At 52.7% G+C, this 26,426-nt stretch overlaps 3 protein-coding genes across 6 annotated transcripts in view; 1 reads left to right on the top strand and 2 right to left on the bottom strand.

Moving 5' to 3' along the window:
- SYN1 (synapsin I) overlaps nucleotides 1–14,515 on the top strand; it is a 42,728-nt gene extending 28,213 nt beyond the window's left edge. Inside the window, exons 6-13 of the mRNA XM_027091409.1 lie at nucleotides 8,954–9,016; nucleotides 10,309–10,451; nucleotides 10,549–10,623; nucleotides 10,712–10,814; nucleotides 12,126–12,272; nucleotides 12,627–12,714; nucleotides 12,813–13,404; nucleotides 14,365–14,515. Coding sequence (XP_026947210.1) covers nucleotides 8,954–9,016; nucleotides 10,309–10,451; nucleotides 10,549–10,623; nucleotides 10,712–10,814; nucleotides 12,126–12,272; nucleotides 12,627–12,714; nucleotides 12,813–13,404; nucleotides 14,365–14,500 — 1,347 coding nt within the window. The 3' untranslated portion in view covers nucleotides 14,501–14,515. The remainder of the gene's footprint in view (nucleotides 1–8,953; nucleotides 9,017–10,308; nucleotides 10,452–10,548; nucleotides 10,624–10,711; nucleotides 10,815–12,125; nucleotides 12,273–12,626; nucleotides 12,715–12,812; nucleotides 13,405–14,364) is intronic.
- On the bottom strand, nucleotides 1,014–4,642 carry TIMP1 (TIMP metallopeptidase inhibitor 1). The gene is made up of 6 exons (XM_027091402.1): nucleotides 4,473–4,642; nucleotides 3,500–3,628; nucleotides 2,669–2,748; nucleotides 2,359–2,485; nucleotides 1,979–2,103; nucleotides 1,014–1,287 (listed from the first exon to the last, which is right to left on the bottom strand). Exons 1-6 carry the CDS (start codon nucleotides 4,612–4,614, stop codon nucleotides 1,117–1,119), a joined length of 774 nt encoding a protein of 257 aa, XP_026947203.1. The 5' UTR covers nucleotides 4,615–4,642; the 3' UTR covers nucleotides 1,014–1,116.
- Nucleotides 14,516–15,417: 902 nt separating the features above from the next.
- ARAF (A-Raf proto-oncogene, serine/threonine kinase) lies at nucleotides 15,418–25,772 on the bottom strand. Of its 4 annotated transcripts, none has more exons than XM_027091385.1 (16): nucleotides 25,610–25,772; nucleotides 24,118–24,272; nucleotides 23,875–23,978; nucleotides 23,011–23,113; nucleotides 22,766–22,923; nucleotides 22,555–22,653; nucleotides 21,007–21,148; nucleotides 20,875–20,902; nucleotides 20,650–20,795; nucleotides 20,353–20,555; nucleotides 18,455–18,631; nucleotides 18,306–18,352; nucleotides 17,648–17,766; nucleotides 17,278–17,409; nucleotides 16,200–16,334; nucleotides 15,418–15,994 (listed from the first exon to the last, which is right to left on the bottom strand). In XM_027091385.1, the coding sequence occupies exons 2-16, from the start codon at nucleotides 24,211–24,213 to the stop codon at nucleotides 15,860–15,862; spliced, it is 1,824 nt and encodes a 607-aa protein (XP_026947186.1). In that variant the 5' UTR covers nucleotides 24,214–24,272; nucleotides 25,610–25,772; the 3' UTR covers nucleotides 15,418–15,859. The 4 variants fall into 4 exon arrangements, with proteins under 4 accessions (XP_026947186.1, XP_026947187.1, XP_026947184.1 ...); XM_027091386.1 differs by having other exon boundaries at nucleotides 22,766–22,920; nucleotides 25,610–25,770; XM_027091383.1 differs by lacking the exon at nucleotides 25,610–25,772 and adding an exon at nucleotides 25,466–25,594.
- Between the last annotated feature and the right edge of the window lie 654 nt (nucleotides 25,773–26,426).

The raw sequence follows: 26,426 nt of genomic DNA, 5'->3' as shown, positions 1-26,426 counted from the left end.
GGCTTAGAGATTTGTTACCTGTAGTTTTGGCAACAATAGAGATTTATAAATGTGGTGATATGTCCACAGTGAGGACTTTATAGTGGGGAATGTTATCACTGGGGAAGGGGTTGTCCTCAGAAGTCTTTTTAAATGTTGGTATTTTTAACTGGGGTGAGTTGCACACTGGGAAGCAGTGTAAAAGTTTCATAGTAATAAGAAAAAACAAATGAGCATATTAAATATTTGTAATATCTGTGGGGGAGATTATCAGGATCACGAGTTAAACTAAAGTTTCCAGGGTGCATTCAATTATCACTACTGATATTATACATCATTTCCAATATTGTAAATTATCATTCCTGACATTTAATGTAATTTTCAATATTGTAAATAATCATTAGTGAGAAGAATGATCACTACTAAAGTTACACATTAAATTACATTTATCTTACTACTACTAACTAATACTTGTAAGTGCTATGTGCCTAACACAGTTCCAGGCACTTTACACATAAAGTTACATTGTCCCTAGGAGTTAGGCATTCGTTTTATACCAACTTTACAGATATGGAAACTGAGGCATAAAGAGGTAATATGATCTCCCCAAGGTCTCAGAGCTAGTATATGGAAGGGGCAGGATTTGACTGCAAATGACCTGGCTCTAGTGTTTAGGCTCTTAACCACTACACTACACTGCCAGTCTAGAAATTAAAATCACTGTTAGTAATCTTACACAGGAAGTTATTGTTATGAGAGTTTCATGTGTTTTGACCCCCCCCAAATACCCAATGAATGAATGCACCCATTAATCATCCTCCAACCCTAGCACAGACCTCGGAAGGATTCTGGGTAGGGACTGTGAGACCCATTTTTCAGGGAGAAGTACTGAAGGTTGGGTGAGGGTAGGGCCAGCCCCCAGGCTACCCATGGAGCTGGACCCCATGCCACACCCCCTCAGCATTGGTCCCAGGGTGCTCCCACCAGGTCGTCTGACATAGGTTTGTTCCCAGACACTACACAGGGACACTGCCTGCTGAGTGGTAGTTCTTTATTGCATTGTCTTGGAGAAAGAAAGGCGGGAGTGGGAATGGGGGTGAACACTGTGCAGGCTTCAGCTTCTGCTGGGGGCAGGATTCAGGCCATCCGGGGCCGCAAGGACTGCCAGGTGCACAACCCTGGCTCCCGGGGCAGGCAGGCAAGGTGGCGGCTCTGGAAGCCCTTGTCAGAGCCTGTGAGGAGCTGGTCCGTCCACAAGCAATGAGTGTCACTCTGCAGTTTGCAGGGGATGGATGAACAGGGAAACACCTGGAGGAGGGGAGGGAGACACATCTCTGAGGGCTTCTCCTCCTGCCCCTACCTCCCCTCCAGAGGATAACTTTCTGCTCCTCAGATTTTAACTTGGAGCTGCTGGGGAGACCTGGTGTCACCCCACCTGGGTACAGACTCAAGAACACTCCCTCCCATTGTGGGGAACAGTCATTGGGCTTGAGGAGGTGACAGCAATCCAGGGAAATGATCAACTTCCCGGAATGGTGTTGGGGGAACAGTCAGGCAGGTCTCCTGGGGACCTGTCCCATTGGATAGGGAACAGCTGGCAGTAGCAGGGAACAATCGGTGGGCAGGAAACTTAAGCATAAGGAGACGTGGGGCTCAGAGATAGTCACTGGGGTCAGAGGACATTCAGGGCCATCAGGGAGCAGTCTTGGAACAGAGTGGCCGAGCAGTCACAAGGGGGAGTCAGAGGGACAGGAAGCAGCCAGAAAGTCCAGGAAACAGCGGATTCCCAGGTATCAGACACAGGGCAAAGGAACAAGCAGAATGTCCAGGGGAACAGTCTCAGATTTGAGGGAACAGCAAGAGAGATCAAGGACATCCCTAGGGTTTGGGAAGCAGCCATAGGGACAAGGAATAGTCAGAGGGAACCAAAAACAAGCCATGGTTTGGGGAAGACCCCAAGGACTGCTCTCCAGGCGGCGGGCAATGTCCAGGGACTCACTGTGCATTCCTTACAGCCAGCAGCATAGGTCTTAGTGAAGCCCCGGCGCTGAGCGGAGCTCAGACTGTTCCAAGGAGCCACGAAACTGCAGGTGGTGATGTACAGGTTCCCGTTCAACAGTTGTCCTGCGTGGGTGGCGGCGGGGGGGGGGGGTCAACAGGCAGATTCTGATTGGCTGGGCCAGGGACAGAGTGGCGCCAGATTGGTGTCCCAGGACCACAGACCCCGCTGGGCAAAGCCCCAGCCTTCTGATAGGCTGAAATTGGGGCGGTCCCCATTTCAACTGGGACCATTCCCACAGAGCCTCCCCTCCCTCCCTTGCAGTTGCCAGGCAGCAGCGGAGGGGTGGCGTGGCACAGGGCGATGGGGCGGGGCCTCACCAGCTATGAGAAACTCCTCACTGCGGTTCTGGGACCTGTGGGAGTATCCGCAGACGCTCTCTGTGGCGGCGGTGTAGATGAACCGGATGTCAGAGGCATCCCCCAAGGCGTTGAACCCTTTGAACATCTGTCAATGGATGAGGGGAAGAATCTTTTACTGACATAATCCTCCCACTCCACATTCTTCCCTGAAGTCGTATAGCACTCTGATATCACAGCTAATTTCCTCGCCAAACCAGTGGCCAAAGGCTTTTATTTTGACAGGGAGGAAGATTTTAGGAACTGCTGGGGGAAGGGGCAGGAGGGATACCTTGGTCATCTTGATCTCGTAACGCTGGTATGAGGTGGTCTGGTTGACTTCTGCAGTCCCCACAAACTTGGCCCTGATGACTGCAGGAGAACGGGGAAAAAACGAGTAAAAGGGACTGCATGAGCCAATAAGAATAATCACAATGATAATACTAGCAAAGCACATACTTAAATAGGGAATTGCTGAATGCCGGACAGCACCCTAGTGACTTATGCATTTGTTAATTGCTTCATCTGTATGTTGGTGCCTACTGTTAGCCAAGCACTGCTTCAAGCCTTTTTTCACATATTCATCATGTGTTCGTTCACTCAACAAATATTTTGGAGTGCCTGCTCTGTGCCAGGCACTGTTCTTGGTGTCAGGGACATAACAGTGAACAAAACACAGAAATCCGTTCCTTGTGGAGCTCACATTCTAGCCAGGAGAAGAGAGACTAAACACAAGCAAAATAATTAAGTATATAGGAAGTTAGATGGTATTGTGATGGGGAACTTCAGAGCTGGGTGAGGGGATCAGGAGTAGTAGGGGACAGGGGCTCAAGTTTTGAACAGGGTGGTCAGGGAAGGCCACCCTGAGAAGGTGACATTTGGATATCCCCATGTGGATACCTGGGGGGACGGGTATACCAGGCAGAGGAAGTAGACAGTACAAAGGCCCTGAGGTGGGATTGGGCCTTGAGTAATCAAGAAAGTGTGGGGGTGGCAGAGCGGCTAAAGCAGAGTCAGTGTGGGGCTGAGTGGAATTGTTCTAGAGGTAGGCACCATTGTGAACCCCACTGGACTGAGAGGGAAACCGAAGCCCAGAGTGTGTGGGTAGGGCGGATACACTCACCGAGGTCGGAGTTGCAGAAGGCCATCTGTGGGTGGGGTGGGACGCAGGTACAGGCTCGGCTGGGGGCTGTCAGCCACAGCAGCAACAGGATGCCAGAGGCCAGGGGTGCAAAGGGGGCCATGGTGCGTTCTGTGGGGGTGGGGAGGAGGGTTCAGAGGGCCCCCAGCTCAGCCGATCCATGTACCTGGGCAGGCCTCCCACCCCATTCTACCCACACACACACCGGGTTGGGGAGTTTGGGGATTTTAAGGGGCTTGGGGATTTGAGAGCCCAGGGGAGTCTAGGGGGGTAGGGAGTCAGGAGAGTTTAGGAGTTGTGGAGTTTGAGGGATTTAGGGGACTAGGTGAGTGGGGGAGTTATGGGGCTGTAGCGTTTGGGGAATAAGGGGGCTGGGGAGTTTGAGAATTTAAGAGTGTTGAAGAAGTCGGAAAGTGGGGGGCTGAGGAATTTGGGCTTTGGGGAGCTGGAGGAGTTTTCGGGGAGGCTGGGAGTTTGGGGGTTGCGCATATTGAGAGGTGGAAGAGGTGGGGGAGTTGAGGGAAGTTGAGGAATTTGGAGGAGGTTGGGGATTTAAGGAGTTGACGGAGTTTGGGGGCTTAAGGGAGTGGGAGTGTCTGAGGGATTTGGGTTCAGAGGAAGCTTTGAGTTTAGAGATTTGGGAGGCTGGGGGAGTTTAGGGAGCATCAGGGGTTTGGGTTGCTGGGGGACAGGGAGGGAATTTAGAGGAGTTGGCAGCTTGGGAGGCATCTGATGTTAGGGGCTCATGGCTTTCGGGGAGCTGAGGATGGATGTCAAGGGTTCAAAGGAATTTGGAGTGTCGGGATTGGGGGAGCAGTTCCAGGCCCCCACCCTCTTCCCCTGGACCAGCCTAGGCTCCCGGTACCCGCTGGCCAGGCTGAGCAGCCGAGTATCATCAGGCAGGAAAGCTCCAGCCCAGTTCCAGGCCCTGCGGGCCGCCCAAGCCCCTGCCTACCTCTGGTGTAGCCTCTCTGGGCGCTGGGTCTTCGGCGATGGCGGCAGGGCCGGAGCAGCGGAGGATAAATATCCAAGCGAGGGGCGGGGTGGCAGCTGGTAGGAAACCACAGGCCTCCAGGCTTCCTGGATGCATTACTCATCCGCCCACCATCCGTGGAGGCCAAGGGGCGGGCCCTGGGCTGCCGAAAAGTAGATGCACCCTCCTCCTCTCCCTCCCCCTGAGCCTCGCCCTGACCATCCCCCTCCCCCATCTCCACGTCAGGCACCAGTCCCTCCAGGCGGTCTCACGGAGGGCTTACAGGCCGGATTCCACCCAGTGCAATTCCCTAAAGACTCCAAAATCTATCCGATCACCCACATTCCCGAAAATCCCCATGGCTAAAGCCCAAATTAGTTCATTCCTTCAATAAGAATTTCTTGTGCACCTACTGTTTTGGGGGGGGCGGTGAGCGGCAGAGCAAACAAGTAGAAGCAGTGAAGGGAGATAGGGCAGGTGAATGGAGGAAGGATACAATGTGGGGAAACTGAGGCACAGAGCGGTTAAGTGATTTATCCAAGGTCACAGTTAATAAGTGGCAGAACTGGGATTGGAATTCAGGAGGCCTGGATGGAGCCAGAGCCTGGGTCTTACCCCTTCTCAAAAAAAAAAACAAAACACAGGCAAATAGTCCGCATTTATATAGCACCAACTGTGTACCGGGCGGCACTTGGCATAATTTATCTCACTTAAAGCTTACGATAAGCCTCTGAGATGGTTATCGGTATTATTCCCATTTCCCAGATGAGGCATAGAGGAATTGAAGAACTTTCCCAGGACCACAGGGCATGGCTGGGATTTGAACCTAGGCTAACTGGCACCAGGATCTTAACCCAGGCTGGGCACAGTCCTGGCAAGCCGGGAGGTTGCTGGTGAATGAATGAGCATTGGGGTGGGGGAGTTGAATGGTGGTGAAAGAGGCCAGTGAGTCAGTAGAAAACTGATCCCCTCCCATCCTGCCCTGCCCCTTCCCCACCAACCCTCCCACGCCCCTGGTGGGGGTCAGCCGTGAGGCAATCTCTGTCCACCAGCTTCCAGATGCTGCCTGAATCTTCCCTGGGGTCCTGGGAAAGGGCTCTGAGGGCCGATTAACATCCTTGGTTAGGTCAGGGAGGACAGGCCAATAATAATAATGATGACGGTAGTGATGATAGGAGCCACTTATGGAGCGCTTACTGTGTACTGTGCCCTGAAGCCTTTGTGTAGTTCTCTCATCCAATCCCCATTACCCCCTTGCTAATTAAGCTTGATTAACTCAGAGTGGTTAGCCCAACCATCACCACCAACACTACCACCACAACAGAAACTACCGCCAGTACTATGAAGTGCTTACTATTACTGTGCATCAAACACAGCTCTAAAATCTTTGGAAGTACTTTATCTGTCAGTCAATCCCGATTACCTCCTTGTTAATTAATATTGGCTAACCTAGGGATATTAAACCAATAATAATAATAGTACCCAACACCTTTTGAGGATGGAGGCTTCCTGTGTGCCAGATACTGTGCTAAGCATTTTGCCCAAAATAACTAATGTGTTCCTCACAGCATCTGTGAGTTAGAGACTGTTCATGTTCTCATTATACCAATGAGGAAAATGAGATACACAAAGGGGTCAAGTGATCTCCCCAGGAAGGAGAGTGAAGAAGTGACTCTTTTGGGGGGGGCGGGCAGGACCAGGTAAGGGGGAAGAGAAGTAAACCAGGAATCTGGAGAAGCTGATTGTGAAAGTGGGGAATGAGAGTGAATGAGACGGGGGCTAAGTTGGTGGTGGGTGCAAAGGGGAAGTCCTGCTGCAGCATCATGACTTTGAAACCTGAGTCAGCACAGAGTTTTGCCCACTGTCTACATGTGAGGGGTTATGTGGACCCGGGTTATTGTGCAGGTTTTGAAACTGGTGGGGTTTCATGGATGGGTGTCCGGCTGTATGGCCACCTGGCGAGCTGGATGGGTTTGGGGGGGCGTGGGGTCCAGCTGGGTGTGCACAGCAGACACCTGGCAGTCCCCACACACACCAAGTGCTTGGGCCTGATTGTACCCTTTATACAGATCAGGAAACTGAGGCCCAGAGAGGGTTAAGTGACCTGCCTGGGGTTGAACATGGCCTTAGGAAGAGGAGAGGCCAAGGTTCAAACCTCGGGTTGGCCAGGGGATCCCAGTATTCAGAGCTCACTGCATGCACACATGTGTGGGCACACGCATACACATATACACAGTGTTGTGTTCAGGCTCAGGTCCAGAGAAAACAAGGAAGGTTTGTGAAAAGAGCCTAAAAACCTTGGGGCGGGGGGCGGTGTGCATGTGTGCTTGCACACAGTTTCCTGCTGTGTCTCTGCCTCTGAGGGTTGCGTGTGTGCCTTTAGGTGGTGTGTGCCCCTCTGTGGTGTGTGTGTGTGTGTGTACTTGAGTGTACCTGAGCCCAGTATGGTTTTTTTGTTAGTGTTTTTTTTTAATTGTATTATTTATTTATTATTTTTCGCTGCATTGGGTCTTCGCTGCTGCGCGCGGGCTTTCTCTAGTTGCAGCGAGCGGGGGCTACACTTCGTTGCGGTGCATGGGGCTTCTCATTGTGGTAGCTTCTCTTGTTGCGGAGCATGGGCTCTAGGCGCACGGGCTTCAGTAGTTGTGGACGCAGGCTCAGTAGTTGTGGCACACGGGCTCAGTAGTTGTGGCACGTGGGCTCAGTAGTTGTGGCACACGGGGCTTAGTTGCTCCGCGGCAATGTGGGATCTTCCCGGAACAGGGCTTGAACCCATGTCCCCTGCATTGGCAGGCGGATGACTAACCACTGCGGCACCGGGGAAGTCCCAAACCCAGTATGTTTTGTGCTGCTTCTGGAGTTGTGCCTGCCCATGTAAAACAGGTCTGGGCTGCGAATGGAATTGAGAATGTGCTGTCACCTCTGTGAGCTGTGTGTGTGCCTGTGTTACGTCACCTGCCATTTCAGCCTGGTTTCCCTGGAATGCTAATCAGAGCATCCCGGTAACAACTCAGTGCCTCTCAGCGCCCCATCCTGACGCCAGTCATTTGAGAAATGAGGAGGGTGGGGGGGCGTGCAGAGGGAGGGTGAGGCCTGAAGGCCAATTGGTCACCCTGACCCTGCAGGCTTCCTGTGCCTGTCGGGAACTGAGAACCACCACCGCCCCCAGCAGCCCCTCTGGGGATGCCATCTTCTACCCTGTCACCCCTGTCCGCACAGAGGAGGGAGGGTGAAGCCCTGCATGTTCATCCGTGTATGGTGGCGCTGGGGTCGGCCAACTAGGCCCCCTCTACTCCTCCCAGGGTTGGGGGAGACTTGAGGTATCCCCATGCCTGAATGTGAGTGTGTGTGCATGTACACACCCCGGGGTGTTGTCCATGTAATTAGGAGGCTGTGGGTGTCTCTGGTCGTGTGCACGCCTCTCCATCTGTATATATGGCAAGGCACGTTTTTTGTGTGTGCGTCCCTACATACACTTTGCGTGTGCCCAGGAGTATGAGTCTCTGTGTTGTGGGTCTCGGTGGTTTTGTGAATACCTAGAAGTGTGAATACCTGGAAGTGTGTATACCTGTCCATGTGGTGTGGGTCCTTCTGTTTGTTGTGTGTATGCCTAGGAGCATTGCATGTGTATCTGTCAGTGCTGAATATGTGCCCATTTCTGTTGTGTGTGCCTGTCAGAGTTGTGTGTGCCTCTGCATTCTGTGGCTATGCCTCTGAGGGTTGTTCGTCTCTGTGTTGCATGGATAACCTTCGTGTTGTGTGTCCCTCTGTTACGTGGATTTGGGTGAGAGGAGGAGGGCTGTGTGTATGTCTCTGCCCAAAAGTGTTGATTGCGTGTCTACGAGTGTTGAGTGTGTGCTGCTGGGCTGGCTGGCTGGCTGTGAGGGTCTCCGTGCAGCCACACAGCAAGGCATGCTCCGGAACCGGTGTCGGTGGTGGATCTTTCCATCACGTGGGTCTCAGCATGTGTGGGAAACTCTGGGTTTGGCTGTGTAGATCTGAGTTCTGAGGGTTTGTGTGTCTCTGGGTTGTGTATGTGTGTGGAGGAGACACACACAAGGCCTGGCTGAGGGGTCCAGTTGCTACATGCTCGCCACTACACCCCCACGCACGCACATGCACACACTCACTTCTCTGTCATCCATTCACTGTAAAAACAAACTTTCCCTTTTCTGGAAAAGTCCCCCACCCCTATCCCACGCCTCTTCCCAGGAAAGCAGAGGCAGGAAGTCTGGGACTTGTGGGTGGTGGAGGGAGGGATAGGCAGGCAGGGCTCTGGGTTCAATTCTGGGCTCCAGGGTATTGTGTGACCCCCAGCTGGTGGCTGGCTGTCTCTGACCCACCTCTTCTGGGAAAATCGCTCTCAGTGTGGCTCCCACTGGATGGGCTCCCCTCAGCACCACCCCCAGCCATGGCTGTCAGCCCTCCTGCCCTGACCATGCTCTCCCTTTCCACCCTACCAGCTCAGCAGCACAACGTACCCTGTGGTTGTGAAGATGGGGCACGCACACTCTGGGATGGGTAAGGTAAGTCCCCGGGTGGGCTTTGTATGTGCGTGCTTGTAAATGATGCATGTTCCTGGCATCGTGCGGATATAAGTACAGGCATACCTCGTTTTATAGCACTTCGCTTTGCTGCGCTTCACAGATACTACTTTTTTTTTTTTTTTTTTGCTGCTCTCACTGTTGCGGCCTCTCCCGTTGCGGAGCACAGGCTCCAGACGCGCAGGCTCAGCGGCCATGGCTCACGGGCCCAGCCGCTCCACGGCATGTGGGATCTTCCCGGACCGGGACACGAACCCATGTCCCCTGTATCGGCAGGCAGACTCTCAACCACTGCGCCACCAGGGAAGCCCGATACTACATTTTTTTTTTTTTTACAAATTGAAGGTTCGTGACAACCCTGCGTTGTCAGATGATGGTTAGCATCTTTTAGCAATAAAGTATTTTTAAATTAAGGTATGTACATTGTTTTTCTTAGACACTTAGATGTATTGCACACTTAACAGATTACAGTATAAACATAACTTTTATACGCACTGGGAAACCAAAACATTTGTGTGACTTGCTTTATTGTGACCTTCGCTTTATTGCGGTGGTCTGGAACTGAACCCACAGTATCTCCGAGAAGGTATGCCTGTTAGAAGTATATTGTGTATTCAGTGCACACAATAATTCTGTATAATTGTGTGTCCTTTATCTATTTGTATTTTTCCTCATATTCTTACATTTTGGTGGCCCAATTTTCTATCACGTGTTCAGCCAGTTTTGTGTGTCCTGTTATTTTGTTAGTGTATCCAGCACTGTGTCTGTATATAGGCAGGCCTCTGTGTTGAACACACACTACGTCATCTTTTACATTCAAGGGTCTTGGGGTCCTGTATGCTGTCCCTCCGATTTTGTCTGTATGTCCATAGAAAGAAGACTTGTAATTTGTATGTTTGAGTGTGTCCATGCTTCTGTATGTTTATATATTGTGTGTACAATTGATTTTGTATGGGTGCCCACATGCATATACTGTATATACACACAATTTTTCCCACAGCTTTATTGAGATATAATTCACATACCATACAACTTAACCATTTAAAGTAAACAAGTCTAAAAATCGGGTTTTGTGTGTTCACAGAGTTGTAGACACCCAATTTGGTGTCTGTGTGTACATGTAAAAACCAGGAGACCCAGAATTAATGCATGCTTGAGTGCCTTGGGGTGTCCACCGAATTTCTGTGCACTCACCTCACCTGTGTCATTTGCCCTAAGGCACCCCAACTGCCGCCCCTCCTGACCAGGCCCTGCTCCCCACCCCACTCCCACAGGTCAAGGTGGACAACCAGCACGACTTCCAGGACATCGCAAGTGTCGTGGCACTGACCAAGACATATGCCACTGCCGAGCCCTTCATTGATGCCAAATACGATGTGCGCGTCCAGAAGATTGGGCAGAACTACAAGGCCTACATGTGCGTAAGGAGACCAAGGCCTGGGTAGGGGTCCCCTGCCCTGCCTTGTGCAGCCCAGGCCCCCCAAGCCTCTCTCCTGTCTCCTCTTACTCTCCAGGAGGACGTCAGTGTCAGGAAACTGGAAGACCAACACCGGCTCTGCGATGCTTGAGCAGATTGCCATGTCTGACAGGTGGGCGGCCTGAACTCGGGGGTGGGGGGTAGAAGTGTGGCCGCCCAGACCAGGCACTGACGGGCTGCCTTGCCTTGTGTCTTGGCAGGTACAAGCTGTGGGTGGACACGTGCTCAGAGATCTTTGGGGGACTGGACATCTGCGCAGTGGAAGCACTGCATGGCAAGGATGGAAGGGATCACATCATTGAGGTAGGAGCACCCCAGAATTTTGTGGGGGCACAGAGGGGGGAGCAGGTGCAGGGCAGCAACACTGTGAAGCACGCCAGGGCCTAGAAAGCCCTCAGCGAATGGCAAAACGTAAAACTGTAAAGTGCCTTGTGAACCAGGACATCCCTGGCAAATGGCAAAATACTTACTAAATTCTAAACTGCTCTGTGAACTTGGACATCTTTAGTGAAGGGCAAAACACTTGTTAAGGTATAACGTCCTCTGTGAACTGAGACACTCTGGTGAATGACCAAGCACTTAGTAATCTTTAAAGTGTTCTGTGAATTTGTACTTGGCCAACAGCAAAGTACTTTGTAAGCTATAAAGAACTTTATAGAGAGTGGCGGTTGATACTAAAGCATTCTGTAAACTGTAAAGTACCTTAGGAAGGTACTGCTTGGTGAACAGCAAAGTACTTTATAAAATTATTTTAAAGAGGAGCTCTGTAAACTGGGAAATCCTCGTTATTGAAGCAAAGCGCTTTCAAAATTCTAAAGCTCTTTATAAGCAGCAGTGTCCCCGGTAAACAGTAAAGCAATTTGCAAACTGTAAAATACCTTAAAACTTCTGAGTGCATGGTAAATGGTAGCACTTTATACATGGTAAAGCATCTTGTAAACAGTGGTGCCCTTTGCAAAGCACTTTCCAAAGTCTAAACACACCATATATGTAACAGTCCTTTGTAAAGGGCAAGGAGCTTTGTAAACTGTAAAGTACCACGTAAACCACAGAGTTCTTTGTAAAACACAGAGCACCTAGCAAACTATAAAGCAGGGATTGGCAAACGTTTTCTGTCGAGGCCAGACGGTGCGTATTTTAGGCTTTGTGGGCCATACAGTCTCTACTGCAGCTCCTCAATCTGCAAGAGCAGCCACAGACAATATGGCAAGAAAGTAAGGGTGGCTGTGTTCCCATGAAACTTGGTTTATGGACAATGAAATTTAAATTTCATATAATTTTCACGTCATGAAATCTTTTGATTTTTTTTTCAATCATTAAAAAATGTAAAACCCATCCTTAGCTCCAGGGCCTGGGGCTGCACAGAAACAGGTGCTGGGCCGGATTTGGCTGGTAGGCCTTCATTAGCTCACCCCTGCTAGTATGTCCTAAGCTGTAAGGTATCTTGTAAAAGACAAGCCTTCCCCACACTGCGTAATAGGTGCTTCTCATACTGAAGCTGGTTTCCTGGGCAGCCGCCAGTCATACCTTTTCCCAACTTACAGCACTTCGTCATCGTCACCCTCCCGTGCACTTCCTGCTTCTCTCCTCACTGGATCCCTTCTCCTCCCCCAGGTGGTGGGCTCCTCCATGCCGCTCATCGGTGACCACCAGGATGAAGACAAGCAACTCATCGTAGAGCTTGTGGTCAACAAGATGGCCCAGGTCCTGCCCCGGCAGCGGCAGCGGGATGCCTCTCCCGGCAGGGGCTCCCACAGCCAGGTCAGGCCCCTGGCTCTGGCCCTTGGAGGCTAGTGGTGGGCAGGCCAGCCCTTGGTCATACTGTGTCACAGAGCTGATAATCAGAAGGCTAAGGGCATCGCCATGACGCACCCGTGTCGCAGCAGTTACCAACTATTTTAAAAAATGATAAATAGCTGCTACCGTGACTTCCCTGAGTGCCTCCTGACCCCTCCCCTGGGAATGAGTCCCGCACCCCACAACCTGCCATCCCCTCAGCTCAGCCACAAATGCGGCAACACCCAGCACACAGGGAACCCATGTCATTCTCATTGGCTGATGCTCCACCGGCTGGTAACTATTTTTAACCTCTCCTGCTCCACTCCTCTGCCGCAGACTCCGTCCCCAGGGGCCCTGCCCTTGGGCCGCCAGACATCCCAGCAGCCCGCGGGGCCCCCAGCTCAGCAACGACCCCCGCCACAGGGTAAGTGAGGGGCCAGCTTCCTCGGCCCCGACCCCGCCGGCAGCCCCCCACCTCTCACTTGCTTGCTCTCACGTGTGCACTTTCTCTCTGTCCCTCAGGCGGCCCTCCACAGCCGGGCCCAGGCCCCCAACGCCAGGGACCCCCGTTGCAGCAGCGCCCGACCCCGCAGGGCCAACAGCACCTTTCGGGCCTTGGACCCCCAGCTGGCAGCCCCCTGCCCCAGCGCCTTCCGAGTCCCACATCAGCGCCCCAGCAGCCTGCGTCCCAGGCCACACCGCTGCCCCAGGGTCAAGGCCGCCAATCCCGGCCAGTGGCGGGAGGCCCCGGGGCACCTCCAGCAGCCCGTCCACCTGCCTCCCCCTCTCCCCAGCGCCAGGCAGGCCCCCCACAGGCTACTCGTCAGACATCGGCCTCTGGTCAGGCTCCGCCAAAGGCCTCAGGGGCTCCACCGGGTGGTCAGCAGCGCCAGGGCCCACCCCAGAAGCCCCCAGGCCCTGCCGGCCCCACACGCCAGGCCAGCCAGGCGGGTCCCATGCCCCGCACTGGGCCACCCACCACGCAGCAGCCGCGACCCAGTGCCTCCGGCCCTGCTGGACGTCCCACCAAGCCACAACTGGCCCAGAAACCCAGCCAGGATGTGCCACCACCTGCCACTGCCGCTGCCGGGGGACCCCCACACCCCCAGCTCAAGTAAGGGGACCCCACAGCAGCCCTCGCCTTGCTGCTCACAGAATGCGCTCCTGCACCTGGAGGGCAGCCCCAGCTCCCAGGCTCCTCAGACCCAGGTCCTGTACACGGCTCCTGAGAGCTCTCTCTCCAGTTCCAGTCTGGGCCAGACCCCTCCCAGTTCACAGAGGCTCCTGCCCTCCATCCCAGAGAAACCCCCTCTGAAGTGCAGAATCCTCCCCGTAGGCCCTGGGAAAGACCCCCAGCCCAGCTCCTCTCGGCCCACCCCAGGCGCCTTGCTGACCCTCCTTCAGTACTTCCCTGCCAAACCCATCCTCCTTGTGCCCCACCTGATTCCCCCCAGCCGAACCCACAAACTCCTCCCGGCCCAATCCACAGTCCTCCTATGTTACTTCACTCTTCCCAGTCGTCCTCATGCTTTTCCTACAGTCTAGGCTCCCTTCTAGCCCATCTCAGTCTCCTCCCAAATCACACCATCCTCTCTGCCTCTTCTGGTCCATTCCAGACCTCCTCTCTTAGCTCAGAAGTCTGTCCTGCCCCACCCAACTGCTCCCCCTTAGATTTGCCCCTTCCAGCCTGTCCTTGGTCCAAGCACCACCACCCCCTTTTCTGGACTCCTCACCCTTACACTGGAAACCTCCCTGCCCATCGTCACCTTTATATCAAACTCCTCCCAATCTAGGCTAGAATTATAAGAGAAGATTCAGCCCAGAACTCTTCCCATCAATCCCAGGCTTCTTCACCTTGGATCCAAGTCCTCCCAGCCTGGCCCAGGGCTCCTCCATTCGTCCTGAGAATCCCTCCAGGGTCCAGGCCCGTGCTGGGGGGTGGGAGGGTCACAGGCACAGCCCCAGGACCAGAGGGGCAGGGCTGGGGCCGGGCCTGGGGTAACGTTGTGTTTCTCTCCCCCTCCTCCCTTCCTCTCCCCCCTTCCTCCCACGCCTCCACCTTGTTTCTCTCTAGCAAATCCCAGTCTCTGACCAATGCCTTCAACCTTCCAGAGCCAGCCCCGCCCAGGCCCAGCCTTAGCCAGGACGAGGTGAAAGCTGAGACCATCCGCAGCCTGAGGAAGTCTTTCGCCAGCCTCTTCTCCGACTGACACCCCACCCTGAGAGCCCCCAAATCCCTGGGCAACCCCTGTCTGGGCCCTGAATCTATTTCTCACTTTTGGAATCTCATCCCTTGAGAAGCCCTCTCCTGGATCGCCAAGATCCCTCTTCTCACTCCTCAGAATGCCCAAGTCCCTGGGGAAACCTCACTCCCGGTCCTAAATCCAGTTCTCATGTTTAGAATTCCCAAGTCCTTTCAAAAACTGAGACCTACTTCTCAGTTCTAGAACCTCCAAATCCCTGAAGACCTCCACTCCTGGTGCCCTCAGAGTGCATTTTCCTTTCTGGAAGCTCTCCCAAACACCAGGCAACCCCTCCCGGAGCCCTGAAATTCCTGGAAAACCCCACTCCTGGTACCAGAGCTCTCAAGCACACCTTGTTCCCCATCAAAATTTCCCAAATCCTTAAGAAACCCCTACCTTTGAGACCCTTTCTATGGATCTCCCATCTCTGGAGATCCACCTCTTCAACTGCCCTCACCCAGCTCCCCAAGGATTTCCCTTCACCCCCCCCCAACCAACCCCACTCAACACACTGGGAGCTCCTCCCACTGCTAGGACCCCTCAGTTCCCCAGGGACCCCTGCCCCACTCTCCTGCCTCTGACAGCTGTCTTAAATATGCAAACTCCACCCATCCTCCCAGAATCCTTTGCACACAGGCCAGTGGTCCCCCACTTCCCCACCTTTGCAGTGATGTCTGTGTCTGTGACTGACGTGGCCTCCTCTCGTGCCGTGCTTGGCATATGTGGTCCTCGTTCATCGTGCCGCCTGTGGTGATGCGTGCAGTGGCGCTGTTTGTGTGGTCCGCACCTCCCCCCAACCTCCAACCCTTGCCTGGACTCACCCTCACCCCTCAGCGGCTCTGAACCCCATGAGAAGAGTCGGGAAGAAAAATAAACAAGCAAAGGCCCAGCAGAATTCTGTGCTTCTTGGTGAAGAAAGAGGGGAGTCCTTGAATGGTGGGAGACAGAGGGGACCCCCCAAATCCACACGGGGTGCTGGGGACCCCAAAATCCAGTGGAAGGCACATCAGGCACAAATTCCAGAGAGGTTCTGAGTGGAATCCCTGCCACAAATCCCAGCCGTTGGAGATGGAGGAGCTCCCGAATTTGGAAGTATCGCCAAAGCCAAGAGGAAACCGAATTATGGAGGAGGCAGGGGTCTCGGTCTTCGAGGGTCCCCCAATTCCAGAGGAACTTGAAAAGTACATGGGCACCCCCTCATCTCCCAGGGCAGGGATGGGGGATCCTGAGGCAGTAACGGGGCAGAGACAGACATTGATTGGTTGGTGGGCAGGGCTCCTTGGCGTGGCAGGTTGAGATTGGCTCCCTGGTGGCTGGGGGTGGGACCTAAGGCACAAGGCGGGCTGCGCTGAGTAGGCAGGCAGGCAACTCATCAGCCTGGGTACGGTGCAAGGAGGGTTCGGAGGCACTCCGCTCAATCTTGGGGAGTGACCGCTGCAGCAGCTCAATCGTGGCCAGGATCTGGGGGCAGGGGCGGGTGAGGAAGGGTGTCCAGATCCGCGTGGGCACCCCGACACCCCCAGACCCCAGCCTAATGGGGAAGCACACACTCACACACATTGTACACCTCGGAGCCTTGAACACAACACAGTTCACATTCACACCTCAGAGTCCTTCTCCTCAGAGGCTCCCTCCCCAGGGTGTCCAGCCCTCCTCCTCGGCCCACCTGGGGGAAGAGGGGCCGCTCCTCCCGCTGGAACTTGAGGCAGTCAGACAGCAGGCGCCTCATGGCCTTGGGGCAGTTGCTGGAGATTTTGCTGAGGTCCGGGGACAGATAGCCACGGCCCACCATAAAGATAATCTGGGAGGGGGGACAGGAATGGGGTGATCTGGGGGTCTGGGCTGGGAAGCCCAGGGAATTCTGGGTCTTGAGGGACCTGGAGGGCTCCTTTTAGGAGAACTGGGGTATTCTGGGTATTGGAGCCCAGAAGATTGTGGGTATCTTGTGGATCTAAAGATTCTGGGTCTCTGAGGACTTAGAAGGATTCTCTGCTTACAAAACAGAAGGATTTAAGCTTGGGGGAAGTCAAGGACTGTAGGTGTCCAGGGCCCAGATGATTATGGGTCCACAGGTTTCTAGGGGGCTTAGGGGCCTAGAAAGTACTGAGTCTGGGGGAAACATGAAGTTCTGGGTCTGGAGGAAGCTAAAGGATTCTAGCTCTCAGTAGTCTGTATTTCTGTAGAGGTCTGGGGCCTACAGGACTATGGGTCCACGTGGTCTGTACGACTGTGAGTGCTCAAGACCCAAAGACTATTGGTACGTGAAGCCTACAGGATCCTGGGTTTCTGAGGGTCTGGGAGATCCCAGGCCTTGAACCTGGAGAAATGTCTGGGGCCTAGAGTACTGTGGATGCAAGGGCCCTGAAGTCTGACAGATACCTAAGGCCTGAATGGTTGTAGGTATCTGTGAGGATTCCAGAAGTACAAAGGGATTGTTTCTGGGAGAAATGGGATTCTGGGCTTTGGGGACTTTGGAGAGTTTGAGTAACCAGGCCAGAGGACTGTGTGTGTCTAGGGATCCAGGAGATTCTGGACTTTGAGGACCCAGAGGAGTAGATGTGGGTGAAGGAGGGAATTCTGGGTATGGAAGACCCAGAGGAATCTGGGAATCCTCAGCTCAGAAAACTTGGGGTTTCTGGGGGAAGTGTGGTGTTCTTGGTCTATGCAAAGGTGGAGATCTGAGGTTTGGAGGCTAAGGGGATCCCTTGGCCTGGGAGATAGCAGGTGTAAGGCATGGGGCTCACCTGGTCACGGCTGCCAATGTGGCTGTAAGGCAGCGAGCCGGTCATGAGCTCGTAGAGCACAACCCCATAGGCGTAGACATCCGACTGGAAGCTGTAGGGGTTCGGGTCCTGCATACGGATCACCTCAGCTGCCTTCAATAGGCCGGACCGGGCAGGAGGAATGTGGAGGTCAGCAAATGACTGGCCCATAGGCCCAGGGCCCACCAGCCACACTGGGTGTAACTCAGAGCCACCCACACGGGGGGAAGCATAAGCAGTCCAGACACCCACACCTCGGGGTGCAGGCATCCCCAGCCCCACTCGGCCTCCCACATCCTAACCCAGCAGCCCATGTCCCTATATGCCCCCAGTCCAGCCTGGCCCAACTCACCATCCATAGCACAGAGCCCGAGGGCTGCTCCAAAGGCTGGGCCCCACTCCACCGCGTCTTCACTGTGGCCAGGCCGAAGTCCCCGATCTTCACCGTGAGCCCCTCGTGTAGGAAGATGTCCGCCAGGGTCAAGGGCCACTACAGGGACTCCCAATAGCCAGGCTTCTTGCCCTGACTGGGAGGCTCTCGTTGACGCCTCCACGCCAGTCATGCCTCTAACCCTGACCAGAAGCCCCGCAATGTCACACAAACTAGCCACAACCTTGACTTGGGTGGGGAGCTCCAATGAATGCCCCCTACACTTGGCCCTCCTGTGACTCCTGACTAGGAAACTCCTCTAATGGCACCCACACTCACCATGCCTGTGACACTGGTCAGGAGCTCCCCCTAACGCCCTCCACAGCTGCCGCTCCTCAGACCCTGACCAGAGTCCCGAAGAACAGCACCTGAACCAGTCAAAACCCTGACTCCTGACCAAGAGACTCCCATTAAAGGCCCCTCACCAGCCACAGCTCTGGCACCTGGCAAAGGGAAATGCCACATGTGCCCCTCCCTGTTTGCCCCCAGAAAGCCTCCCACAAGAGCCATCCCTCTAAGCCCTCATCCTGTTTGATGCCCCCCACCCAAGCCCAGCCCTCAGAGAGGGACATGTAGATACTGTTAGACTTGAGATCTCGGTGGATGATGTTCTTGGCATGGAGGTAGCTGTTGGGGTACAAGCAGGTGTCAGACTGTCTGGGGGCTACCTCATCTCCCCACCCCCAGATCCCCCAGCCCCCTCCCTAGTCCCCGGGCCAGGACGCTCACTCCATGCCCTGGGCAGTCTGCCGGGCCACATCAATGAGCTGGACCATGTCGAAGCGTGTGTCGGCCACGTGCAGGTGGTGGTAGAGACTGGAGCCCTCGCACCACTGTGTGATGATAGCAAATCCCGGCCGGGTCATGAAGCCCATGAACAGCAAGATGTTGACGTGACGTGTCTTCCTGCAGGCAGGGCAGAAGGTATCAGGGCAGGGAGGGTAAACAGCAACTTCCTGAGCATTGGGAATGGCGCTGTTCACTGCTGCCTTCTGCCATCATTCCCACCCTGGCTTTCAGGAGGCTCAGGGCCAGACTATGGCCAGATTCAATGAAGTTGTGAGACATGTTTGCTGGGCTATGATTCCACGCTGGGCGCTTATGTCCTGGGCTTCCTCATCCAAGTCTCCCAACAAAAGCAGGAGGGAGAGATTACCCCTCACCCTCTACTGACCAGAAGTGTCTTAATCATCAATACCTGCCATACCTCTGACCCTGACCATGACCTGAGCCTGTGACCATTTGAGATGAGAAAGTGGAATGCCAACCTTCATCAGTGATATATCAACATAATATTGATAAATGCTGGGTAAAAATATCAGTGATGTGTGGCTATATCCTGTTAACCATGAGAGGCTTAGAGGTAAAGAGCTTGGGATTTGGACTCAAATTAGATCCTAAGTTCCAATCCAGGCTTCCCTGGGTACTCACTGTACAATCTCAGGGAAGACACTTAACTTCTCTGTGCCTCATTTTCCTCAACTGAAAAACTGTGATAATTCTGTGAGCTACCTGACAGGGGTGTTGGGAGGAATATGTGAGTAAATAACCTGTAAGGTGCTTATTAGAACAGCTGAACACAAGCAAGCACCCTGAAAACATCACTGTCCTTGCTGTTATCACTACTGGGTACCTAGGTTACCTGACAGAAACTGTCCTGTATGAATGGAGCCACCCTCATTTAGAAGAAAACTTTCATTCCTTATAGAAGTATTAACTGCAGTTACAATGGTAACTTACACGCAAAGAACATCAACAACGCTCTGCAATTTTGCTCACAGCGCGTTAGTATTCTTCACAGCAGTTAGGTTATAGTTTCAATACGAACACAACGCAAATTCACAGCCCGCTCAAATCATTGCCATTTCATAGAGAGGAGCAGAGACTGAAAATTTCCTTACTGTGGCATCCATTATGAGGATGAGTATTAAAATAGCACAAGGAATTATGATAACGTCAACTCTGCAACATAATTGTGCCCACTTGTCAGAGGGGAAAGCCCACACTGGCAACCCCAGGAGTGGTAGGAACTAAGGTAGCAAAAAGGGAGCGCCAGGGTTTCTTAGCACAAATGAGTTAATATAGTATGAATGATATATTAGGTAGAGCAACCACAATCATTAATCAAACAATGATTAAATTATGGTTCTGATTATAGTTCTAATACTGTTCTTTAAAGTACAGTATTGTTATAATTAATAACAAGAAGGCAACACAATAAACATATACTAATGATGCAGAACAAGCAGACGAGAGGCAAGGACGCCAGGCTGCCTGGTGATGCAGTTAACTCACATTATGCTATTGATGTAAGTACCACAGTAACACTGGTGATACCCATTTCACAGCAGACAACTGAAAAGACCCACATTTTGGAGGCAGAGCCATTAATTAATATCAGTATTTACACAAACACAAACACCAATGTGACCAGAGTCCTCCAAACATACCCCTTCCCAGAGGGGAAAGGGGCTTCTCTGATAGAGAAGAAACTTACCATTATGGTTATAACACCACACAAACACAGGGGATGTGCAGGAAGTGCCTTCAGTACGGCCTTTACCCAGAGAGGCACCAAGGCGGTGCCCACCGCCCCTGCTCCCATCCCTGCGCGCGAGCAATCTCACCTGAGCACCTGCATCTCGTTCTTGAAGGCCTGGGCCTGCTCAGCTGTGGGTTGGGCCACCTTGAGCACCTTCACGGCCACATCGCCGTGCCACCGCCCACGAAACACGGTCCCAAACGAGCCCGTCCCGATCCTCTTCAGCAGCTGCACCTCACTGGGTGGCACCTCCCAGTAATAGCCCGAGTCCCGGTACCCCAGATTCTTCTGCGGGCCACAAGGGCGGCATCTCAGGGGCCTGCCCACACCCCTCATCACTCGGCCTGCAGTGCCCCCACCAAAGGTGCCCCCTGGAGCTCACCACTTTCTTCTTGTCATCGGCCAAGGACTTCCGCTCCCGCTGCTCTGACGGGGACTTGGAATGTGGGGACTTCCTCCCCGAGGACATGCTGGCTGGGCTGGGGCTCCCCCGGGGGGTTCCATCGCCACCACCTCTATTCCCGGCAGCTGCAGTTGCGGAGAGGATGTGAGTGGAGCCGGGTGGGGTGGGGTGGGGGACTCAGGGTGCAGGTAGCGGGGGGCTCACCGTCAGTGTTGAAACTCTGGGCAGGGAGCTGGAAGAAGAGGGCTGGGCGTCAGAGAGAGGACATGGAAGACAACAGGAATGGCCCTCCCCTCTGCCCGGTGCTCCCCTGTGACCTCCCGCCTCGACACCAACCTGGATGAGGCCGGAGTCCATGGGGGCCGTGGTGCTGACCATGTGGACGTTGGGGGTGGATGTGGAGCGGATGCGCTGGAGGGGGGCGTTGGCCGGGGCAGGGAAGGGGAAGTGCTTGGGGTCGCGGTGCTGGGTGCAGGAGCTGGCAGGGGAAAGGCTGTGAAATCACTGTCGAGTGAATGAGAAAACCAGTAGAGCTGCCACCACCGCCCATGCCCCGCCCCGTCCTAAGTGTGTGTTTAGCTCACACAGAGTAAACGTCCACTGTCATTACTATTATGCATTTGTTCAAGAAGCATTGACTGAGTGCCTGCCATGTGCCAGATACCACTCTAGGTAGTGGAAATAAAACTGTGGACGAAACAAATAAAGGTTCTACACGCATGCTGATTTGAACTGTACTAAAATTTTAAAATTAAAAAAAAACCAAAGAAACAAAAAACAAATAAAGGTTCTTGCCCTCATGGGGCTGACTGCAGCAGGAAAAAAGAGAAATAAAAAACAAAGAATATTTAATATGTCCAATGGTGACAGGTGCAATAAAGCAAAAACTAAAGCAACATAAGGAGACAGGAAGTGTCCCTGGTGATGTCAGGAAAGGCTTCTCTGAGCAAGTGACATTTGAGCAAAGACTTAAAGGAAGGACAGCAAGCCATGCAGATAGTGGGGGAAGAGCAATATATAATATTGTATAACTATATGTACTATTCAAATATATTATGTATTATATAACATACAGTATGTTATCTATATTAAAATTACAATGCTTTACACATATTATAATAATGTTATATGTTATACATACACATCTGTTATACATGATATATACTAAATATATTATAATGTTACAAAAATATTTCTTAATGGTCCCTTCACTATCCTGAAATGCTATTCATAGATAATTTATTCACATATACCCATAATTAAAAATAATATAATGCTCTAACTTTACTATTTCATACATTACATAAAAATGTTTGATGTTCTACATTATATGAAAATATTATCAACATAACACATAATACAATAGCAAAAATATATCATATAAATATTGACATTATAAAATATAGATATATAAAATGCATATCATATGAACATGATATATTAGAGCAATAATATATTTCAACATTGAAATTGAAAGGGAATTTACGATAAAATAATATGTATTTCAAAGTGGACAGGCTTGAGCATGGTTATAATGGTAGAATTAACTAAGTAGTTAGATGCATATATACAGATATATATTATAACTAATAAGAACTTATCTTATACCAGATCTTGTTCTAAGCATTGGACATGTCTTAACTCATTTCATCCTCACCAGAACCCTATGTGGTCATTATCTGCTCTTTACAGATGAGAAAACTAAGGCCCAGAGAGATCAGGGGAATCACCCAAGGCCCCAGAGCTCCATGCCCTTACTCACACTTGTAGGTGCTAAATAAATGTTCATGGAGTAAACAAATGAATTAAGTATGGCTTGTACTCTACAGAGGCCTCCAGATCTTTTTCTTCTGACAGCAGCCCTTCAGCTAAGGTGTTCCCTACCTGGGACCCTGAGGGGTGAGTGGCTCATTCAGGGGGCGGTTCGAGGGAGCCTCATGCTGTCTGGAGCCTCCGGACAAATCCTGGACACTGTGGTAGAACCTTGAGGGCATTCAGGGTGTAAAGCAAGGGAACATGGGTCAGCTGTCTGTAAGAGCCTTGTGGCTGGGCCTCTGTCCTCCCCATCCCCCTGCCCACCCCAGGCCAGGCTCACTGTCGGCGGTTGGTACTCATGTCAACACAGACTGTGGGGACCTTGGAGGAACAATGCTGGTGGAACTTGTATCCACAGGTTTGGCAGCGGAAGCCATGGAACAGAAACTTAAGGCAGAAGTCACAAAAGGCCAGGCTGAAGAACGTCTTCCGTACCTGCTGTCACAGAGTAGAGAAGACTGAGGCCTGGTCAGGGACCCTCCCGCCACACCCACGGTCTGCCCCCACTTTCTACCCTGCACTCACAAAATTGTGCATGGTCAGGGGGACGTCTTCGAGGACCTCCACAATGAGCTCCTCGCCATCCAGGGGTGCAATGGCTGTGTCCCAGGCGGTGACTGTCTTTCGACTGCAGAAGGCATGGAAGGGAGTGAGTGGGAGGGTGGATGGGGCCATGGGGAAGAAGGGAACCCCCCAAAAGTCCCTCCAAGCTTGCCATCCATGCAATAATAGATGGCATGTTTCATTCTCAGTACAGCAACTCTAGGAACTAGTACTATCCTTGTCCCCATTTTACATATGGGGAAACTGAGGCTCAGGGGGATGAAATGACTTGTCCAGAGCCACAAGGGATTGTAAGTGGCAGGACAGTGCAAAGAGTCCATGCTCTTAGCCACAAGACGAGGAGCAAATGAGACTGAAGAAACAACTAAATCTTAGAAGTCCTGAGCAAGCCCCCAACAAAGCAGCTGGTGAGGCACTGAAATAACAAATAAAAAGCAATGCGTGAATTGAATACAAAAAAGTTAAGGAACTCTAAAACAGAGGAATAAATGGAAGGTCAGCGAGGCCCACACAGCAGACAGAGAACAAGGAAACGGAGGAAGGAGAGGGCTGACAAATTGATAAAACAGTGAAAGATGAAACAGATGAATTCCGGGAGGACATGACGGAGCACGGTGAGGATTTGGGGTGCAAGAAGAAAATGAGCTGCTGACCTTACAGGCCAATAAACTAATGAAGTAATGAGACAAAAGCTGGATGCACTCACGGAGTCACCGAATGAAGGGAAGACTAACGGAGACTGCACAGCAGAGTGGAGAGTCCCATGACTCTGAGGAGGGGCTGGAAGGCTGCGCGCCCAGTTGGAGGTGGCAGTGCCACACTTACCCCTTGATGAGCCGGTAGACCACACAGCAATCCTGATTGAGTCCCCGCACCTTGAGGGCCTTGTCTAATGAGTCGTAAACACTCATGCCATCCCGGACAGTCACCTGTGTGTGTGTAGATGTGAGGAGGCAGCTCTCAGTGGAGTCCCCAGCTGACTCTCCCAGCCCTTGTCACCTTTCTGATCCAAGATTTACAACCGGGTCCATGCCTACCCCTTGCCAGTTTTGCTCCCGTCAGACTCACCACCGTGCGTTGCTTGTTGGGCAGGTACACTTTGACGGTGCCCACCGCCCGGGATGGCTCGGCCCCGTTGGCAGGGGGGCCCCGTGGTGGCTCCATGGAGCCTAGGACTTTGTCAAGACGGGCTAAGGTGGGGCTGGGCAGGTGCCATGGGGCTCCTAGAAGACAGAGGTAAAATTCAGAGGTCCCATAATGATGGTCTGGAAGCAAAGTGGCAGGGGACAAAAATTCAATCTCCCAGCTCCACGTCACTCCTTGTAGCCTAATTTCCACACAGCCCAAGGGATCCAGTTCCTCCTCTGCTCAGCCGCTCCTGTTGTCTGTCTCACACTTAAGTGCCAAGGTCTCGGATTCACTGCGTAGGGCGGGGTGGGGTGGGGGGTAGGACATAGTGAGAGGTACACACACTGTCCCGGAGGGCACAGGAGCACGTAAGTCTCCGTGCTAGGGACTAATGGGGAAGTCAGCACGCACTGCACTGGGGCCTGTCAGGTACGTAATGGACATGAACAGGCTGCCCTGGCTTTCTAATGGAGAAGGGGGTTCAGATGCTGTGGTGTGGGGTGAGCCACAGATAGGGTGATGGGGAACTAACAGAGGATCATCAGATACTGCCCTTAGTTTGAGGGAAATGGGAATTGCACCAAACAGTGTTCGTAAGGGCACTGTGGGCATCCCAAAGCCCTGAACTGTAATGATGGTAGGTTCATGGATACTGTGTTAGGTGGCTAATGGGAGTCACCAGACTATGATGGGGAGTTCATAGAGGCTCAGCAGACAGTACGCTGCGGGGAGATGTAACAGGGGTCACTAGGGACTGTAATGGGTAGAAGAGTGGATAACGGGTGTCACCAGACACTGTCATGGGGGAAAGGAGGGTAATGGAGCATCACCAGACATGGTTGAGGTGAGATAAATGGGGGTAAAGCGCGGGTGGGGCGGAGGGTGCTCCAAAATTCTCCCTGACAACTAATGAAAGGGTCGCAGTTATATTACTGGTGATAATGGAAGGAGGCTGGGGAGGGTTAAAGAGGAGGAATGGGGGAATCCTCAAACATTCTTCTAGTGAGCTAGACATTGATCCAGAATAAGGAAAGCGAGAAGTGAGCTTCATCTTCACGCATTCCCCGTTGTCGGTAAGCAAGGGTCATCAGATACCTTAAGGAGGTTAAGAGGGACTGCACATGACAAGACACCACAACCCAAACCCCATTCGGCCTGACCCCGCCCACCGAGGGCCTTCCAGCTCTGCGCAGGCGCGCTGCCACACGCGACGGGCGAAACCATCCCCCGCAGCCTTGCACCCCTATTCCAGTCTACCCCCCCCCCGCGTTGTCGAAGATGGTCTCACCCCGGGTCAAACCACTCCTCCGGTTCCGGGCGGGGGGCATCGGGGCCCAGGCGCAGCCATCCTGGAGCTGAGCTTTCGGTCCCGGCTCCCTACCCGAGCCCAGCAGTCTCTCCAGAAACCTAACCCTGCCGGGCCTGCCCTCACCTGTCACGCCGCTACAGCCGCCGCCGCCTCCATCTTGGGCCTGTCTTCTTGTTTCCTTACACAGTCCGCCTCCACCGCCCCTCGGGCTTTGGCTATTGGCTCCGGAGGACTCAGCCCTCCATTCTTATTGGATTAGGGTCACGCCTGTCAAGGCAGGACCGGCGGAATGTGGGTCGTGTTCCGCATTAGGAGGGGCTGCCTGAAACGTCAGGGTCCAGGGCAAATTCGCACGTCCTGACTCGCGCAGGCGCAGTCGGGAGGAGACCATTGTTCCATGGGCTTTAACCCCAATCGTGCCGTAGTGGAATCAAGCAGGGTGGTTTTTTTTGTTTTTTTTGTTTGGTCACCTGGGGCTGACTTTAGGGATCCCCGAATTTGGGCGGAGGATCCTTAAGCGTCCTTTTTGCTCCAGTGTGACCCAGCGCCCTAAGTACCCATTTGGGATTTTCCTATGTCTCAGTTTTACCGTCTTTGAAATGGGTTAGAATCAGACCAAATATCTGCAAAGTTTTCCAATTCTAAGAGACTGTAGTCATAGCCCTTGATAACAGCGAGTCTCTAGTGTGGCCGTGGCTGTGGCTCTAGGAGTAGCGGCCTGCTGTTTGGGGAGGCTTCCTTTAGGAATGGAGTTGATAAGGATTTTGAAAGACTAATAGTAGAAGGTCAGGGGAAATTGTGGACCTGGAGTAGGGCATAACTCAGGGAAGAGGGTGGAAGTATCGTAGGGTAGACACAAAGTTTTTAAAAGTTGAAGTTTTCCTGGTGTCACAAGTGAAAGAGACTTTCCATCCTCCCTTTTCTTGGAGTATTTCCTTCA

Source organism: Aethalodelphis obliquidens, unplaced genomic scaffold (genome assembly GCF_003676395.1).
Source record: "Aethalodelphis obliquidens isolate GAN/ISIS:26980383/991018 unplaced genomic scaffold, ASM367639v1 scaffold71, whole genome shotgun sequence".
Taxonomy (NCBI): Eukaryota; Metazoa; Chordata; class Mammalia; order Artiodactyla; family Delphinidae; genus Aethalodelphis; species Aethalodelphis obliquidens.
This window is presented reverse-complemented; position numbering and strand designations above follow the sequence as displayed.